This window comes from Puntigrus tetrazona, chromosome 5 (genome assembly GCF_018831695.1).
Source record: "Puntigrus tetrazona isolate hp1 chromosome 5, ASM1883169v1, whole genome shotgun sequence".
Taxonomy (NCBI): Eukaryota; Metazoa; Chordata; class Actinopteri; order Cypriniformes; family Cyprinidae; genus Puntigrus; species Puntigrus tetrazona.
In genome coordinates, this window is record NC_056703.1 from 13,985,913 (window position 1) to 14,000,415 (window position 14,503).

Here is a 14,503-nt window from a genome sequence, read left to right on the forward strand (position 1 = left end):
GAGTGGAGTCTAAGTCAACAACTTTATGGTTTGATAGCAAAACCGTGTGCTTAATTCTGAGGGCCAGAGATGTGAAAATGGTCACTTTGGTACAATTTGATTCTGGTGACACTGACTATAGGGACCAAAAAATCTAAATATTATTACTGTAAAATAGCAGCAGCACAATGCGGTTGTCAGTCGTGTATTTGGGATTAACAACCGTATTTTCTACAGGTGTGAGTCTCGTTCATACAGCAGCTTACAGTTGAGGAGTGCAACAGTAGTCAAGCCCCACAGTGACCAAAGTAATATCAAAGATGGCGATGTCCATAAAACTAAAGTCTTATCCCTTTCTGACACAGCAAGGGTCCAATTTAGCAGCTTTCTTCAAACCTTTATTAACTGGACTGACAACCCTATTTTACTGCTGGGTGAACGCAGGCCTAGTAGTGCAGTTGCAAGATTGTGATCCCTTTTCAGAAGATTATAGTTGTAGGCCTTTTTGATTTTTAACATTTCCTGAATGCAAGCTCTTTTTTTTATTAAAATCAACTTTTTAAAAATACATATTAACTATAATCATTTTGAGGTTGATTTTTCTTATTCTGTGTTACAATGTCCAACCAAAATTTCAATGAATGTATGTCTTATCAACCACAAACACTTGAGCTGTAGTATATAACCAGTATTAATGACAAAATCTACATACACTGTAAAAAACAATAGCTGTTTCAACTTGAAATAACTTGTTACCCAACTGCCAATTTTTTTGTTGTTGAGTCATTTACATTAACATGTTACATCAAGTTAAAACAGATATTTTTAACTGTGTATAAAGCATGTCTAAAGCACAATGAGAAACACAAAAATTGAGAACATTATACATGTAACAAAGTTGATTTATTGTTTTCTCTCATTTATTTAAAGCCCTCCTGACCCTCCATTATTACAGGATAATTTTGCTGTTTTTTCCCCCATCATAATTAATTACATATTTTTAATCAGACTCATTTTCTGAATATTGAAACCAGCAAAAGTCTCCCTGTATAGATCTTCAGCCATGCATGCTTTTTTACTAGCCTAACATTAAAAAAAGAAGCTTAAATAAGAAGCAAGAGACTAAGCACCAAGACTTTTTTTCTTTTGTTCATATATGAAAGAAACAACATGTTAGATTACAGTCAACTAAAAGGCAGTGTGTTTTGCACTTCTAACACACAACCAGACCACCACTAGTGATTCTGAAATGTCCTTCATTTGAGTGGTACAAACAATACCAAGTGAGCCACATGAAAAAGCCACACTGTCAGCTACATATCTCAAATGCCACCTTACAACCTTTTTCTCTCAAACGTTTTTTTAAAGCGTAACAGAAAAGTTGTTTTTTTTCTGACATGAAAGGAAATAAGCCAACTACTCACAGCAGAGAGAACTGCTCTGCTAATTAACAGAAACTAAAGGCACCAGGAAGAGGATGAACCAATGTGGTAGGGGTGTGGGTGTTTGTGTGTGTGTGTGTGTGTGTGTGTGTGTGTGTAAGTGGTCAAGAGTCTAGACCATTCTCCCACAAACTAGCCCAGATACAAAAATCAAATATCTATGAAAAGTTTTTCTCTTTAATTTACATTTTCAGTCATGTAACTGAGCCGTTTACAGATTTTTGAAAACATTTTTTTCATGCGCTCATATATTTATTAAACATACCTGCTGATTAATTTATGGCCACAAGAGGGAAGCAGAACATTCATTTACAGTGTTGTTGAATTATTACGGACTGACCCCTGATCTAATTTGCATTCAGACAGTAAGACTGATTTGGGTCAGACCTTTCTCTGATTATAATTGTTATTTTTTATATAACTTAAAATTATATAAAAGATTCTGTAGAGGATTTCATCAATCATTCTGATTAATTCACGTTACAACAAAAGTATTTAAAGTGTGAGAAATATCATGTGAGGTTTTAGTAAAAAATAACCATGAAACATACTTTCAAAGTGTCAAACCGGAATTTTCCCAACTTTCACATGCAACCCAGAATTTTGACTAATGCTTACTTAGCGGTTTCTAGGTAAAGTTTATTAGTGAACTCAGCAGGTCAGGTGTTGTGAGGTGCACTTTTCACACATTTTGATTGTTTAAATGACTCCTAATGTTGCACCATCACAACTAATCAGGGATTCTTCTTTTTTTTTTTCACCAGTATTCCATTATCTGGCTTTAACACAATGCAACAACAGACAGAGAATAAACAAGTTTTCATACTCAGACTTTTAGGAGAAAATTGAAATCAAATCAAAACTAAAATTCCAAAGTTGTTCTACTTCTACAAACACTTCTACTTAACAGAACATTTTTGTGGCACTCTTAAAGGGCCTCAAATCTTTTAACCATCACGATAACCATCAGTTATCCATCATTTTCTTGACTAATCACATTAGCTTGAAGAAAAATTGCATTCTTACAAGTATAACACACAGAAATGGCTGTATCAACATCTGGACTAGTTGCTAATTCAAGAGTTTTCAGGCAGTTTGCTGGAAACCTCTATATGAAAAGAAAATATTATACTTCAAGTAAAGTGGGGATTCTTTCAGTTTTGTTCAGCCTGGTAGAAAAGCAGCAGATACACAAAATGAAGAGGATCATGAAAGAAAGTGTTGTCTATTCATCAAAGATTTGCCATATGGGCTATTTGTCAAGTATTTGAGTTGAATCTGACACACTCATCCCCAACCCATCAACAAAATATGTACACCTGGTGTTGAACCCTCATCAGCCACATTGCACTACTTTGGTACTTCAGCTTTTCTACCTTGGCTGGATAGAAAAAGGAAGTGGCATTTCAAGCAAAATACGTTTAGGAATAATTTCCTTCACATCAGAAGCTTTGTTGTTTAAGAGAAATAAAAGGTAATATACATACAATCTACACATTTGATGAATCATTGTATCACTATACATCATGGATCTGTCCAGAAGAGTTTAGACAGAACATAGTAGAAGCAGAAGAGGCAAATCGTGTCATTCCATTCCAGTCACATGGAGATGACAATGGGGAAAAAGGTGAATTAAGGTCCATGTTAGTCAAACTTCGGACTGTACAAGAGGTCCAAAAACATACTAATAGAGGACAAAAGACATACTAATATGAATGTAGAACCATCAAGAGTAAACTTGAGTCCAGGATTATGCTTAATCTGTGAGCACTCTACATTCACCTTGAAAAGGTCCATTGATCTTTTAAACACAATGGCAAAAAATGGGAACCAATTATTATTCAGTGTTGCAGTTCACAATACAGGTATATATAAAAAGACAAAAAAGTGCTTTAGATTATTAAGTAAAAACAATGGAGTTCATAAAACAGTCAAACTGGGCATCAGTAAAGGCCTTTTTTTAAATGTTGAGTCCAAAATTAAGGTATGAGGGTTTTGAATTGCTGACTCAGAGTCTAATGTTTAAGGGTCAGAGTAAATCTGCAGTCTCAGTGATCTTGAGCCCCACACCAGCACTAACTGGAAGTGCATTCCCTAAAACCACATGATATCGCTGCCATTTAAATCCCAGCCTTCAAAGAAAGGGCACGTATGCTCTCATTAGGTGAATTTATGAGCAAAGATCCACAGGAGACACTCAGCAAAGCAAATCCTCATCAACATCAGCCTATCAGGTGTCTTAGCAATAAAAACATCCTCCAAAATCCATGGTATAACAAAATAGGCATGAGTAGAAACCAATAACGGTAGAGTGGAACACAACAGCCAGGCAAAGTGGTGAATATGGCTGTTGCTAAAGTGATTTCATTCATCTTCTTGAAATAAAGAGAAAAAGAGAGAAAAAGAGAAAGGTGAAGTTAATTCTATTATTCTCCCAAAATGTCTTTAAGCTGAAAGGCTGAAAAAACGAGTAAGTGCTTCATGGACTATAGTGTCCTTTATACCACAGATCCATACTGAGATGTAAAGAGACAGAGCAGGAGAGAAAAGAGCAGGTACTGTTGTAAAATGAAATGTAAACACCTTCTACTGAATTTAAAAAAAAACTGGAAAATCCTTCAAAACAGTTTGTATCCTTCTTGATTAGATCATCTATATTCACTCTCTACAAAATAACACCATCCTCTTTTTGTAATAATCTACACAAAGGGCAGCGCTGACATAGTGATACTCTTTAAAAAGGTTTAAAAAGAGAATAGTTTTTTTAAAGAATTCATAAGCGCACAGATGCTTGTCTTTTTGTGTGTGATGTGTTAGTAACTGTAGATAAGGATGCTCTGTATGACAAAGCGTTTAGATATAAACCTAATCAAACACACCTGAACCAGATGGTTAAGGTTTGATGTTCATTAAAAATTACAGACATTTGTTAGAACAGGTTTAAACTAAATTCTGCAGAAGGGTGGATTTCCAGGAGCAGGACCAAGCTCAAATCAATTTTTTTTTTTAAACATACAACACTGACCTAAACAAGCTACATGTCTTAGAGGCTTTTAGATGTGTGTGCAGAGCATGTATGTAGATGTGTATGCATGCATTGCAAGTGTGTGTGTGTGTGTGTGTGTGTGTGTGTGTGTTGTGTATATGTCTAGTTCACTAAATAACAGGCCACGTGATTTTCCCCCATCTCACAGTGTTTGTGGTTCTCCAGGGGCCGTGTGTGGGCTCTGGGGGGGAGAATGTGGTGGGGACTGCAGGAGGGGGGTAAAATGTGGGATTGGGGGCAATAAGAAGGGGCGGCTGTGGGGGATGGGGGCAGTCCGGAGGGCACCAGTGGTCCAGGGGGTCCGAAGGGGCCAGTGGGTGACTCAGCAGGTGGCTGGTTGTAAAAGAAGAAAGCACACTGATGGATGAATGTCTCGATGATTGTCTGGTAGGTACGTGTGGCTGTCAGGGCATCCATAGAGGTGAAATCTGGCCTCATCAGTGTTGGCCAGAAACAGATAGAGAGATTCTCGCTGGTCATTAAGTTGACTCTGTTCCACTGACTAACCCTGAGAAAGAGAGAAAGAGAAACAGAGATTTAATATCCCTTCCCTTTAACTGATCTCCAATAGGTAGCAACTGCAGGTGGTTCTCAATCTCACTTGTTTAGATGGCTCATTACATATTTGAAGACATCAAAATTCTCCCTGGGAAATCGTCTTAACACATCCTTCATTGTGTGAAGCCTCTGTTCTCGATCATTAATTTCTATGCACAAAAAATTAAAAACTTGATTATTCCACAGGCTTAGACAGGCATGGTGTTATGTATGACATAATATCCCATTTTACTTCCTCTGCATGCAACACTTCAGGAAGATTCATTTAAAATATTCCTCACAAAAGCATTTATAGAGTTCTAAGCAAAATCTTACTGAAAGCTTCCACCAGCTCCTCCTGTGAACTGTAAGGAACCAGAGGCTCAGGCAGCTCAGAGAAAAAACTTTTCATTGCTCCGGCAACTGTATTCACAGTGAAGTCCTTCTCTACAAGGTCCAGATTGTGGTCTTAGAGGAATGAAAAATAAATAAATTAACTGAAGTGAGAGCGATAAAATGAGGGTAGCAAGAAAGAAATCAAAGAAGAACATGAACAGTAGATCTTATCCATCAGTATGATTTTGTGAGTGTGGAAATAAAACTCAAAATACATTTTACGTGTACATCCTGCACTCATGGATACAATATGTGCATTAACACAAGACAATCCACCATCATACAAAACAAATTCTTCTGAACTTACCCTGTTCGAACTGTCTCTGCATGCTCTCTATCTCCGCCTTATTCCCACTTACCCTGTAGATACCCTCTGTTGTGAGACCTGAGAGGGAGTATTGATTAACAAGATCACTTTAATGTATCTTTCTATGACTCACTGTAAGCATTTTAAGGCATTTAGCACTAATCACTGTCAGAATACCTTTAGTGTCAAAGATAATTCTACAAACTGTTACTACATACAGGTCTAATATACTGGCTAAAGCACATTGAATTACCACTGTGTATGAAATGTGCTGTATAAATAAAATTGCCTTGCTATTAAAAATGCTAAAAAAACCCACAACTTTTTTATGGTTCTAATATCTTCATTGTCAGAGCATAACTGAAACCTAGTCAGGAAAAAGAGTTAACTATGCGCAAAACTATGGTGTGGTGTGATTTATGACAGCTACAGCCCATTAAGTATCTAATTTTAACTGGACGCTGCAATAATGATAAGCTTATATGGTTTCTGTTATGGACTGAGTATAATGTTGAAACAGTAGCAGCAAATGTACCTGTGGCCTCAATGTAACGAATACACTTGTCAATGAACACTGGAATAGGTCGTTCAAAGGAAACCACATTGACCAAGGGCACTCCAAAGTAGTTACTCTCCAAAGGCTTAGAGATAGAATGACGAGGCTTTGGTCTTGTTTTCTGCCAAAGAGCAAGACAAAATATAGCTTATTTAACAATTACACATGACATTTAATGAAGCCTCAAATAGAATCAGTTATTACAAATAAATACTATACTACTTTTGTAAAGCCATGTAAAATGACTAAATAAATGAATCTTACTTTGCCTGGTCGGCGAAGACTTTTCAGTATGTTCCTCTTTTTGGGATCTTCTCCTTCTTCATTCAGTATATCTGCCTTTAGTCCTGAAACATCATCATCTTTTGACCTTGAGAGAGTGCCAATCTCATCATCGCTACCAATGGAAAAACTAGTGCGGAAACTGCTGAACTTGCCCAAACGTTTGGAACGATCACGGTAGAGACGTGGCTTTACACGTGCAGCTGAAAACTTGCGACATCTCTCCAATGAGCTGCCATCGCCTTCACTGTCTGAACCGTTGCCTCCTCCATTCGAATGGATCCGATTGGAATTGCGGATGGTAATAATTTTACCCTGTGTGCTGTCATGTGGCACAGAATATATGCTATCCTCATAGCTGGGGCGGGGTTTAGAGACCGCATCCATTGGCTCAGCATAGTCTGAAGGATCATAATCTCCTCCTAGAGGCCACGTCACATTGGATGTAAGGGAACGGCGATGGCTGACTGCATCCACATACGGATTAAAATTTGGTTTTCTAAGGTCGAATGTCACACTAGGTTTGGGTCTTACTTGTGGAGGAACTTTATTATTCAGTTTGTTCTCAAAGGTGCTAAGGTCAGAGATCACAGAAAATGTGTCACCTGAGTCCAGGTCAGGCAATTTGAATCCACCGTGAGAGGTGAGTGTGCCATCATGGTAAGGCGGGGAAGCTTCCATGTCTTCCTCAGAATCTAACAGCATTGTTACAGGGCTTGGGGAGCCACAGTGTGGCGAGTACACATTCTCATTTGTGCTACTGGCTTCTGCAACATTTTCATACATATGACTGGCCTCAACAATGGTTCTCTTTTCTAATACCTCTGTGAAAAATTGTTCCAAAAGGTCTAGTTTGTGTAGTCCTCCAACAACTCCTCCGGTGCCACAGACAATACTGCAAAACCGTCCCTCAAGTTCACGTGCCAGTTCTTCACCTTGGACTAGCATTTCATGAGCAGATTCAGAGTCCAGAAGCTCAGTCCGCGTTTCCCCCACTGCAAGCAGTTGAACGGGGACAATGTCCTGAACCTCACACAAAAAGGCACACAGGGTTTCAAAAGAAGCCTTGCGGCTAGCCGAGTATACAGCAATGTAGCCATGTACCAGCCGACTCTTACGAGTGGCAAAAGAAGCATGGTATGACATTAGCGACAGTTCAATTGTATGCTTGTGACCACCAATTGTTTGTTCTAGCAGCACTGAAGTGCCACTTGTCTGAGGAGACGTTGGCTTGCAATGCTGAGGAAGAAGAAATGGTGCAAAGAGTTGATCAATGTCATAGGAGTCTCCACACATTAGGCACATGACAATACGCAATTCAGCCTCTGGGCTCTGATCCTGCTGTAATTCTCGAATACATGGAGGCAGCGGAGGTGCAGGTGGGGAACAGCTACGAAATGTTGAAGTCCTCCTTGTTTCAAGTAGAACCTTCAAGACCTGATTGATCTGCTTTTCATTTACATTTCGCCCATAGCCAGTGCCTGGGGAGGCAGGTTCCAGGTAGTTACACTGCAGTTTTATGGCTACCTGCTGACCCTGTGAGATTAATGCTTGAGCAGTCTCACCACCAATGTCACCCAGTCCTCCAACGCCTCTTTTGGTTACTAGTAAGAGTGACAGGGGAAGCTGAGCCATATGGTTGTCTCTTCTGCCAAGTGTGGACTCTCGCAACTTCTCAATACTTTCAACAATATATGATAAGGATTCTTTTGAATTGTACAAACACAGGCATCCGTGGGGAGTAAATGTGGATGTATGAAATGAATTGACAGGAAGTCTAACATTACCCTCAATGGGCCGAAGGATAAGCTCATACATTCTACCTTCAAGCATATAATGATCGTCATTGGTACACAATGCCCGAATCTCATTGGCTAATTCTCTGGCAAGTCCATCTTTGCCGAGTATTACAAGATTGATTCTATCTACCTTTCCATCAAACATATTGGACTTTCCAAAGGAAGGGTATTGTGCAGGGAAGCACGAAGCTAGTATTTGCTCAATTTTGTTGTCAACACAGTGTGGGCAGTTTGGACACGTTTCTTTTGTAGGATGATACACAAAATGGATGTGTTTCAGCACTAAAGCATCCCTTTCGGCTTGCAGTTTCTGAAGGGCCTTGAAGCGTTGTTCTTCACCCAACACTTCTTGAATTGCTCCCATCTTCTCTTTACTAGGTTTGGCATCTACCTCAAGTTCATAGAAGAGCTCAGAGTACTCTAGTAAAAGCTCCTGAAAATCCTCCTTTGCCCTGTCTATGATTGCTTTCTGGTGCCGGTTATAAATGTCCAAATATTCTGGCTCCTCAAGCCACTGGTAAAAGTCTTCGTTCATGATGAAGCTTCGGGCTTCCTCCCAGGGTTTGCCAGGGGTAACGAAAGGTGATGATGCTAATTTCGCTTTGAACTCATGACGCATCTGGGCACGCTTGCATTCATTGCGCAAATGTTCAAGGTGTGCATCAAATATTATTTCAGCAGCCGTGGTGTCTAGCACATCAAAGGGGATACGATCATCTTCCATGTTGTCAAGATGTGGCGTGTCCTCCCAAGGCGCATCGTCCAGTACCACAAACCAATGATCAAAGTCTTTTTTAGACTCGAGGACCTTCTGGACTCCAGACCAGCTCAAATGCTCAATTTCATCCAACTCGGACACTAAGCTACTTAATGCGAGTGGAAGAGCGGTCAGGTATGCTTTGCGACGCCTTTCAATGTGTTCCTGTTTTAGCCTGTGAATGTGTTGTTGAAACAGCTTTTTAGCTTTACCAGTACCTTCTAAAAATACATACTCCTTGTATTCGGGTGAAGTCTGCATTCGTCGGCTAACATTGGGCCACGTTTCATTGTGATTCTTCACAATGTGGTTCACCAACCACTCATAGCGGTCCTTTGCAGAAGCAATTAGTTGACTCTGGTGCTTTAGTGCCTCAAAGTAAGGAATGATCTTGGGCTTACCTCTTCCCTTATCAATAAGCTGTATCAAGGTAAGGAAAGCCAAATCAACATTGACGTTGGACCGTGCCGACGTTTCAACAACCTGCAAGTTCTTTTTTGTAATGGCAAAGGTATGAGAGTCCTTGATGTATCGCTCCACACCCTCATCACACTTAGTGAGAACCAGCACAATAGGCTTTTTTGTCTTGCTTAAGTGATTGTACAAGTTGGTGATAAATTTCATTTGATCATCAAAGTTGCGATTCATGCCACGACTAACATCAACACAAAGCAGAAAGCCATCCACCTGCAACTTGCCTTCGGGCATTTGCTTCTGTTCGAAGTCTTGCTCCAGTCCCAACTGATCAGTGCAGAAGTACATGAGCTTTTCAGCAGAAGCCAGTTTGGTGGAGGCAGCTCTTTTGATGTAGGGCTGTAATGCTGTGCTGCGATGAGGCTGGAACGTTTGGTCATCAATGAATTCGGTCTGCTCAACCACATGCATTCTGCAGTCTGCGCCATCTTCCAAAACTCTCCCCACCTCTCCCCAAAACAGGAAGTGGTCATTGTTGACTACCCGGCCACCAAAGTCACTTGTACTTAGCACAGAAGTGTGATCAAGATGGAAGTCATCCGCACTGGGCCTGACAAAGCGGTTACAAAGGCATGATTTGCCAACTCCACATTGCCCCTTCTCTTTCTCAGTTCCCGACAGGCCAACAACAACGAGGTTGTAGATAGGCATTCGGGATTCTTGCTTTTTAGCCATCATCATCGTACACAGGCGTTCATCTTGCCATGCCCCAAAGGATGACAAAGGCAGACTCTTTAAAATGTGTCCATAAAATTTTGAAGGAAAGTCCTGTATTTGATTTACAATTTAGGGTTTATTTCTGATGTTTCAATCATCTTTTCGGGTCAAGAAAACTGCTTGTATGTTCTGTCCATATTAGAGAGTATTAATCAGAGATGCGACGTGAAGAGGCAGCAAGAAATGGGGCTAACCTAAATGAGAAAAATAGGGAGAAAGAACAAACCAATTATTAGGGATGCACTGTAATTATCGGCAGATATGTAATAGGCATCTTGTCAGTAAAGCCAGTTTTATAATCAGTGGTAAATGTCATCAGGTGTGTGACTTCACATTGAGCAGCATTTACTACACAGAGCTGTTGTTCACTGATGAGCTGCACAAATTCACGTTCGTTATCAGCGCGGTTTTGCACAGCTTATCAGTGAACAATGTCAGCTTTACTGAGAAGATGCACATTACATATTAGCAGATGATTATCGCGCATCCCACAAATATTAATATAATATTCAATTCACATAGTGTTGTCAAATACTAAATCCCTTAATGTACCTAGCAATTTACATAAATGCATTTCAGTATGTTTCTAATAATGTTTCTTTAATATTTAAATGTCATTCTAAACAAACATTAAAGAAATACAATTATAATAAAAAAATTTCTAGTAATATAAGACTGATAGATCAATTTCTAAGCTTGCCTAGCAATCATACACAACTACAGGGAATACAAAAAAAATGAATTACAGTAGTCAATATTTGAAGTGGATTAAAATTGTGTCAAACTGTCCTAAAACCAAAACAATATCTGATCTTGTCTTAACTTTCATGATCCATTTCTAATGTTGCTTACTACAATTAGAACACTTCACAGTCTTTCACAATCATCTATTAACATTTTAAATGTTTCATGATGTGCTTTGAATCTGAACACTGAAATTGAATACTGCTCGCTAGTTTCTGGATATTTTGTTTAGTTTTTAAGTTGCCCATTTTCCAAAACAACACTTAAAATGGTTATTATTTAAATGGCCACATTACCTGCATACAGTATGTTGGTTGGATATTTAATAATGGTGCTTTTCTTACACAGCAGACATAAGCAATAATTCCAGCATGTAATTAATCCACTGTTATCCTTAGCTAGTTCTAGTGCTGCTATTTAAAGACTTAGGAAATTCCTGATTAGTTGATTTGTAAGAAATAAGTGTTCTGTTGTCTGAAGTAGTCATTTCACATCTCAAAGTTCAAGTACATGTTAACATATACTGTAAATAAAATACCAAGACTCCCGTATTCCTACAACCAACACCATATTAATGACAGCTTAAATACAATGTGTCATTATCTGAATGTCACTGGTGCTTGTCGGTTCAACTTTGTCAAAACATTGTCAGGGTGTTACTAGATAGTTTTCATTCTGGGCGTTAAATGTTTAATCATTCAAATTTCTAAAATGATACTCTGGTTGTGGATCAGGTTGCATAATGTGCGATTACACAATAATACATACAAAATACTTAGAAAATCTTAAATAACAGTAAAGGTAATTACTTCCTCCCAGTTAACTGTAGCACTTAGCTATTAAGAGTCAAACAGCTAACCTACAATTTTAAAGTATTTTATGAGCATGATCTAATAGAAAGCACATTCAAACAAATAAGAACTAGTGAATATAATATCAATAGCACATCCACAATTTTGTCATTTTCTTACTTATGTCATTCCATACCCATATGGCCGTCTTTTATCCATGAATTTTTTTTTTTAATAATGTAGTTGATAGCCGTTTTCCATGCGATTACAATGAATGTAAACTGGAGCTTTCAAGCTTTAGAAAGGACAAAAAAAAAAACAAACAAACATAAAAGCACCATAAGTGGCTGATGTGATGGGCTATTTCATGTTTTCTAAAGCCATCTAATACCTTAGATATATAAAAATGTAAGTTGTTTTAAGTTTTTACTCGTTATTTTTTTGCTTTTCTGTATTTTGATGGCCCCAGTCCTCATTCACTTTCATTATACATAGAAGAGTGGGCAGGATATTCTAAGTTCACCTCGTGAGCTTAGAATATCCTGAAAAAACAAAAAAACGTTCTCACGCAATTTTTGCCAATTTAGCTTATCTAAGGGCACTCTCACCATACTGCATGCAGTTGTGGAAACCAGTATTAACTGTATGCATACTCTAAATTAGACAACTAAATGGATAACATTCACATTGTATTCAGTAATCATTTATTTAAAATTTACTGGACAAAAAATAATATAAAACCAGTATGAAATAATATTGTATTTACATTGTTGTGAATTCATTAAAAAAATCTTTATTCAAAAATTGGACTATAGAACTATTCTTGGACGAAGTATTACTACTGCTTACTTTTAGTGCTACAGTACCACATACAGAAAATGTTTTTCTGGTGAACCCTCATGTAATATCTGGTGTTGTAGACCAATACAGACCCTATCTGGCTACAGAGCTCTAAATAAGCGACCCACATGCAGGTCAGGTGCAGTCCAAGTGGGTGCTAGTGAAAATACTGTTTGATTGCTACATGGTAGGAGTCTACCAGCTGTTTAGACTTACCTTCAACACGCACCAAAACACAACCTGATGTTCTGACTTCCCTGCACTTGCCTTAGCACTCTGTGTTTTGTTAGACACAGAGAAATATATGGCTTGAATGCACATCAAGCACAGTTGTGGTCGCATACGCATGGCAAAATAAAAACATCCTATGGCACACTCATCAGGCAAATTACACAAGTGAAGTTCTGAATCCTCAAAAAAAGAAAAGGATTTCACTCCCAAAGCCTAGGCCCAGCATAGCCTAAGCAAGAAAGCTACGTAATGCGGATGTCATGGTTCAGAACTACCTTCCTATGAGCGGCTCAGCTGTCTGTATGCTGCTGCAACAGAAATTACACACTCAACTGTCTGTGACATTTTCCTCGCGTATTTAAATCAGGGTGTGCAGTTATAATAAATTAGCGCGACTCGTCTATGTCGGTTTATTCTACAATGCAGCGGTACATAGCCACTAACAAGGTGCACATCACGTGAGGAAAATAGTCTGCCAACTTATAACATTCTGAGATTATTAGAGTGCGAGATAAATCCGTTTTCAGTGCAACCAAGGCGCTGCCTGCACAATAGACAACACTCGCTTGTGTTTGTACATACAATTTCCCTTCTGTAGCTACTACTCCACTCCTTATTTAAACATATTCGATTTATAGGCTTCTCAAATGGCTGAAAACTGTCACGAAGGTGACACGGTCTACTCTGCCGGTTAATAATTGTTTTAACGAAACACCGGGGTCAATACATAGATACATACCAGTGCCTTTCTCCGTTCTCCCTTTCCCTTCTCAATCCCTCTTCCCTCGTCCAGGCCAGCGCAAGAGGGCTTACAACCGGCTCGGTCAGTGTTGTTGGAAACCAGAAAGAAAGGAAAACAAAAGACTACGTAAAAAGCCGAGGACATTAAATTCCGCGGGGGCTGTTTGATTGTGGCTTGACAGACTTGCAGTTTCCAAGGGATATTTTTGTCAGGCGCAACTTACTGATCTCGCGTTCGCATAGAAACGGCTGCGAAAATCCACCGACGGCTAAACATATCCAAACAAAGAAATGTCCTTTCTTGGGAGGCCAGTCGTTTCCGTGCAGAAAAGGGCTTGTTTTAATTTCTTCCTCCGGCCTAAGCACGTTGGTTTTGATCTCTTATAATGCCCTTTGTTGTGGCCATAAAATGCTGATTTCACCGTGTGCAGACGGCATGCAGCGATGCCTGTACACTGAGACACAACAACCAGTTTTTCGTAGCCAAATCACGAGCAATCTGGGCCACGCATGTTTTTAAATGTTACGAGATATATACATTGTGCGTGAGGGTGAAAGTGGTTGTCCAAGCCTCCCGATAATGGCGGTCCCTACGCCCGAGCCCAACTCCGAGTCTGCCCTCTTTCGCTCTCCTTTTTTGAGGATAAAAGAGGGTTACTGAGACAGCCGAGACTCGCCCAGTGGCGCATGGACAACAGCACAGCGCTGAGCCAATTACAGGAGCCGAGCTCTAGCGCGCGCGCGCGGACGCAGGCCCGACCTAAAGGCGAAGCAGCATCCTTTCAAAGACAGAGTGATTGATGTTGTTGCAGATGATTGTGATCGTATATACACTTCTATAAATAACCGCGTAGCAGTATCTTA

At 39.4% G+C, this 14,503-nt stretch overlaps 1 protein-coding gene across 1 annotated transcript; it reads right to left on the reverse strand.

The window, feature by feature from the left end:
- Positions 1–1,576: 1,576 nt before the first annotated feature.
- Positions 1,577–14,344, reverse strand: arhgap35b (Rho GTPase activating protein 35b). Its single transcript, XM_043239548.1, is given in 8 exon segments — positions 1,577–4,710; positions 4,713–4,975; positions 5,069–5,174; positions 5,341–5,472; positions 5,708–5,785; positions 6,243–6,384; positions 6,528–10,486; positions 13,638–14,344. Coding segments are annotated over 7 exon segments (4,551 nt in total). The 5' UTR covers positions 10,257–10,486; positions 13,638–14,344; the 3' UTR covers positions 1,577–4,609.
- Positions 14,345–14,503: the final 159 nt, after the last annotated feature.